The sequence below is a fragment of the Ascaphus truei genome, chromosome 13 (assembly GCF_040206685.1).
Source record: "Ascaphus truei isolate aAscTru1 chromosome 13, aAscTru1.hap1, whole genome shotgun sequence".
Taxonomy (NCBI): Eukaryota; Metazoa; Chordata; class Amphibia; order Anura; family Ascaphidae; genus Ascaphus; species Ascaphus truei.
The window spans coordinates 18,162,161-18,168,160 of record NC_134495.1 but is presented as its reverse complement, the minus strand read 5'-3'; the positions used below and the strand labels follow the sequence as shown (position 1 = coordinate 18,168,160).

Genomic DNA, 6,000 nt, shown 5'->3' with positions numbered 1-6,000 from the left:
CTAGGAAAGGACTGGGAAAAGAAGCCTATTTTGGAATAATGTCCTCAAAGCATTCTTCATTTCAGTATTCCGGAGGCTGTAAATAAGGGGGTTTAGAGTAGGGATTATAACAGAATAAAACACAGATGTTTGTTTATCCAGATCCAGGTTACTTTTGGACTTTGGCCGGATGTACATGAAAATGATGGTGCCATAATAAATTAGAACAACAGTGAGGTGTGAAGCACATGTTGAAAATGTCTTCTTCTTACCAGTGGATGATGTGATGCGTAGAATGGTCAGTATGATGTGTACATAGGACATTAGGATAACTGGAATTGTTCCCAGGATGACTACAGATGCCACAAAGGAAAAGAACACCTCGAGGTGATGAATGTCACTACAAGAAAGTTGTATAACAGGAGAAATGTCGCAGAAAAAATGGTTTATGACATGAGATTGACAATAGGGCAACCTGGAGATTAAAATAATCGGAAGGGGAACACTGAGGACACCAGTCATCCAACAGCCCAAGACCATAAGGACACAGCTTTCCCTCCTCATGATAAGCGTATACTTTAAAGGATTACAAATGGCTACATAGCGATCATAAGACATTACTGCAAGGAGAAAACACTCTGTGGTTCCTATTGTTAAGAAAAAATACATCTGAGTCATGCAACCAGCAAAGGAGATGGTCCTTTTCTGAGAGAGGAATATGGCCAACATTTTGGGTAAGGTGACTGTAGTAAAAGAGATGTCCACAAAGGAAAGATTACCAAGGAAGAAGTACATGGGCGTGTGGAGATGATGGTCCATCCTTGTCACTATAATGATTAGGGTGTTTCCAGCCACGTTAAAGATATAAATGATCAGCAAGATGAAAAATGAGAAAACCGGTTCAGCCATAAGGCCAGGGAAACCGAGGATAGTGAATTCCACAAGGCTGGTCCGATTAACCCACTCCATTGTTAATTACTCATTGGGCTTCATTGGTTTGTCAACCTTAACAAAGGCTGGAAGAAGGAGTGTCTTAATCCAATAAACATATAACCTTTTTCCTTTTTGGCTGTAAATAAATTGGAGATTTGACTTGAGTAAAGATGAATATATTAGAGTTCAAAAAGAATGCAATTTTATTTACAAAACAAACATAGAACTGAGGGCCCCCCCTCTAATAGATATAAAAACCTAACCGTACATTTGTTTTGAGGCATTCAACCTTCATTTATCCCCAAGATAAGAATCTTAGACAAATACCTACCTAATGCTAAATTGTCCTATCGAATCATGTAGCTCACAGTTCTAAAGGCCATATGGGATCTGTAGAATTGGAGATATGTTGTAGGTTTTGATATACTGTACTGTACTGTACCTTTTGGTGGACCAGCAAGGATGTCAGTACACATGAAGAGACATGTGAGATCTGTAAACCCCTGAATACTACTGTAACTTAATGCAAGAAAAACTTTCATGTCTGCCCATTATAAGTTATCACAACCTACTAAAACAAATGTAGCATATCTTATCAAACAATGAAAATTGATTTCATACAAAGCTTAGTTCTAATCTTTAGATTATAATAGTGGGGTAATTTTAATTTTATTTTTTCAAAATGAAAATAAGGTGTTTTATCAATTACACACGCAGCTCTATAGATTAACTTTCTCAGATCCAATGATGTTCTGTAATTATTAAGCACCGAACTGTCTGCTGTGGGATCTGTGTGCTGGGGGCAGCAGGATCTGTGTAATGGGGGCAGGGGATCTGTGTATTGGGGGCAGAGGTTCTGTCTGTTGTGGAAGTGGGATCTGTGTGCTGGGGCAGGGGATCTGTGTAGTGTAGGCAGGGGACATGTGTGCTGAGTGCAGGGGTATCTGGGGGCAGCGGGATCTGTGTGCTGGGGACAGGGGATATGTGTTCTGGGCGCAGTGGGTCTGTGTATTGGGGCAGAATATCTGTGTGCTGGGGGCAGGGAATCTGTGTGTTGGCGGTAAGCAATCCATGTGCTGAGGGCAGGGGATCTGTGTGCTGAGTGCAGGGAATCTGTGTGCTGAGTACAGGGGTATCTGGGGACAACGGGATCTGTGTGCTGGGGCAGAGGATCTGTGTGCTGGGAGCAAGGGGATCTGTGTGCTAAGGGCATCGGTCTTTGTGTGCTGGGGCAGGGGGATATGTGTGCTGGGGGCAGAGGATCTGTGTGCTGGGGGCAGTGGATCTGTCTGCGGGGGGAAGGGGCATCTATGTGCTGGGGCAGGGGGACTGTGTGCTGGGGGAAAGGGGATCTTTGTGCTGGGGTAAGGGGATCTGTGTGCTGGGGGCAGGGGATCTGTGTGCTGGGGGTAGGGGGATGCAACAATATTCTGTAATTCTTAAGCATAGAAGGAGACTTACCTGTATCTATTCAGTGAAGAAAAGATGCCTATTCATTCTCAATTTTACATTTTGAGGCATCTTTCTACTGTATATCAACTGAGCTCAGTCAAACATCAAGATATAAACCTATTGGAGATTTCAGAGTTAGAACTTAAACACGGTGCAAGTAAAAATGTATGAATTAATTCAACAAATCAGAACATTTACAATAATATCTTGGTAAATGCTGAGTGTCGTCATCCAGAAGATAATCTGTCAAAATCCGAAGGGGCACATTCTCGTGCAACTGTTCTGGAAAGGATAAAACACACTAAGCAGACACAGCATTGATTTTGCTTCTTATATTTGTCTTTTGCTTTTCCTCGTGGGATATCCTCACCTATCAAGGGGATTGAGAACCACTGAGTAAAGACATTCTCCTCATTGTCAAACATATTCATGTTTATTGATCCTAATCATGTGGTAGCATATTCATTTAACACAGTAACTCCTATTGTACTAGGAACAAAATGAAGATTATAAATAGTTCATGTTCTCCCTTTTGCAAAGTGTCAATTTACTTTATATGTCCACACACACAGGTGTTTGCAAAGTGCAACTTCAGTTGTACAACAGTTTAACACAAATACCTGAAATCAGCTCCAATTATATCTAAGCCAAAGCTAAACATTTTTTGATAGAAATTCAACTTTTTATCCAAATAAAGTCTACATACAGTATACAGCCTTCAGAATCAACACTGATTTTGAATCACCGAAGGAATCAAAGAAGATACTTTGGGCCTCATGCAGAGAGCATCGTTATTTCGAAATTCGCCATTTTTTGTACAATTTCGCGCAGAAACCAGCAGAAAATGGCGAGTTACGAAAAACGTGCCATTTTGTTTTTTCTATTGCTAAAACTCGCCTCGCGGCTGGCGAGAACCTCCATCTCGCTATTTTTACTCTCCGAATGCAGAGAGGTGCGAACGGCATGTAGCGGCTGTTCGCGCCAAGAAAATGGCGCGATTCTCGCATTTTTGCCGCGCCAGGAAAAGATGGCAAGATGGCGCTCGCCGCCTATAGTAAAGGGGAAAAAAAAGGCGCGATTTTGTTTTTACACGTTTCTGAAGCGCGCATCTCGCCAAATTTAAACTCGCCACACGCATCCATGTTAAACATAGCAGAATTCGCACTTTTCTGCATATGGAGAATAAAACTCTCCAAAAAAGCTACTTTTTATGAAATTCGCCAATTTTAAAATTCTATGCTCTCTGCATGAGGCCCATAGTTACATAGTAGATGAGGTTGAAAAAAGACATATGTCCATGAAGTTCAACCTATGCCAAATTTAGACGACAGATACTTTATCCTATATCTGTACTTACAGTATATTGATCCAGAGGAAACCAAACAAAAAAAACAGTGGCATATCATCCAATGATATCTCATAAGGGGAAAAATAAATTCCTTCCTGACTCCAAGAATTGGCAATCAGATTATTCCTTGGATCAACATTTGAGGTGAGATAGAGAAAGGGGAAGAGAGAAAGCAAGAGAGGGGGAGGGAGCGAGCGAGAAAGGGAGTGAGAGTTAGGACATATTAAAGATTCACAATTACAGAATTGTGTTGCCGTGGTTCTAAAAAAATAAAATAGGGGGGTCCAGTTGGTAGAACTTGCCCCGGGCGCAAAAATACCTAGTTCCTCCTCTGCTCGTGGGTAACTTATGTTTGCTGTACAAAGATGGTGTAAATAGTTCCCCTCCCCCTTCCCTCCCCCCCCCATAGTCTTTAAGACTTCCTCTTACTACAAATCTTCCTCTCTTTGTGGTTTTTGAAGATACTGTGACTATAACAGCCATTAATGCGATAAGAGGAAATGACCAGATTAGTTTGGGACTTGAACATTGGTTAAGTAAATTCACTTCTTAACCTCAACTGGTGGAGAGTACTATCTTTGCTTTGTAATGGGACATAACGAGTCTAGGCGCAAAGTTAATCTTTCCTGTCTTGCCTTCAAATACTTTCTGGGCAAGCTACCCTTCTATCTGAACAAGCTCCTCACCCCTACCACATGCAGCACTTATCCTCTGATATCTGACCCCAAAAGACTGTTCATGGTCTCAAAGTTCAACAAAGTATCCTGCCGCTCCTCCTTCTCTTACCGTGCACGTCACAACTGGAACAATCTACTGGAGACTCTCACAGCCGCCACCCGTCTATGTTCTTTCAAAACTGAAGCTGTCTCACATTTTAATCTGGTCTGTAGCTGTTACATACGGCTATAATATATGATCTCCTACTGTGCATGCAATGCCTTGTATATAATGTATAACCCTTTTCACTTAATGTAACTATGTATTTGTCATGGAGACTCCTGTGGCGGGTAGGATCTCGGTGGCCGGCACAGCAGGAGCGTAGAAGGGGTCACAATCAGAGGTCCGAGGCAGGCGGCAGATAGCGAAGTCGGTTAACAAGCAGGGGTCCGAGGCAGGCGGCAGATAGCGAAGTCGGGTAACAAGCAGAGGTCGGCAACGAGGAGACTGGAACAGGACAGGGGTGCAGGAACAGGTCTGGGAGCAGGGACTGAGACGGGGAGCAGGGACTGAGACTAGGGAACAAACAGGGACAAGCCAGATTACAAGCAAGGGCCTTTACTAAGAACAGAATCAATACAGGAACAGATCAGGATCAAAGACAGAGGCATGTGCAATAGGAGTCTGACTCAAAACAAAGGCAAGGGAAACAAACAGGAAGCAGAGCTATAAGACAGAGAGAGGAGCAACAAGAAGACAGACAGACAGACAGACAGAGGAACCCAGAGGAAACCGAAGGCAGCAGCACACCCAGTGGACAAAGAAGAACTATGGATAGGCAGGAGGTCTAGGAGACCCTGACAGTATAACTCTGTGCCCAGGACATACTCGAAAACGAGCGGTAACTCTCAATGTATTACTTCCTGGTAAAACATTTTTTAGAAATAAATAACTTCCCCAGACGTACACCTGGTTGTACTCACTTCTCCATAAATGATCTTTGTTTTGTAATCACAAACTCAGGATTAACTTTGTAGCCTTTGCTGTTCTATATAGGACATAGAAATAGGTTGGCTCCTTCACTTGCAGTTATCAGCTACGGAATGTTTTCTTTTTCATTCCTCCAATAAATGGGTAAATATTAGGCACCACAACTAGTATTTTCTACTTTATGAAGTAAAAAGCAAAAAGCAGACTATCTGGTAACAAAACGGTGTGTGTCAGTGCTCCAGGTGCTCAAGTACTAGGTCCAAAATATGATGATGATCATTGTATGATGGTCAGGAGACACAGACATATGGAGCATATAAATCCACGGTAGAATTATATCAAAGATAAAAGTCAGTGGTGGGTCTGATGGGATTCTCTGTGGTGAAGAACAAATGTTTCCCTGAAGGTCGTGAGTGGTACATCAACTATACCCCTCCCCTCCTCATTGGGATAGTCCTCAGAATAGAAACCATTCAAGTACTCACTTTATCCTCCCCAATAGTGTCTCCTCAAGCGTGCAGCCGGTATGAAGTCCAGAGATATCCAAAAGTTTGTAGTGTAGCGCACAGCAAAACAGAGAGCAGGGTCAAGAGAATAATAAAAAATCAATTTATTAAAGTAACCGTTTAAAAAACGGAGGG

The 6,000-nt window shown here is 42.4% G+C and overlaps 1 protein-coding gene across 1 annotated transcript; it reads right to left on the bottom strand.

Moving 5' to 3' along the window:
• LOC142464564 (olfactory receptor 6M1-like) lies at positions 1 to 948 on the bottom strand. The gene has a single exon (XM_075567933.1). The coding sequence runs from the start codon at positions 946 to 948 to the stop codon at positions 1 to 3; it is 948 nt and encodes a 315-aa protein (XP_075424048.1).
• Between the last annotated feature and the right edge of the window lie 5,052 nt (positions 949 to 6,000).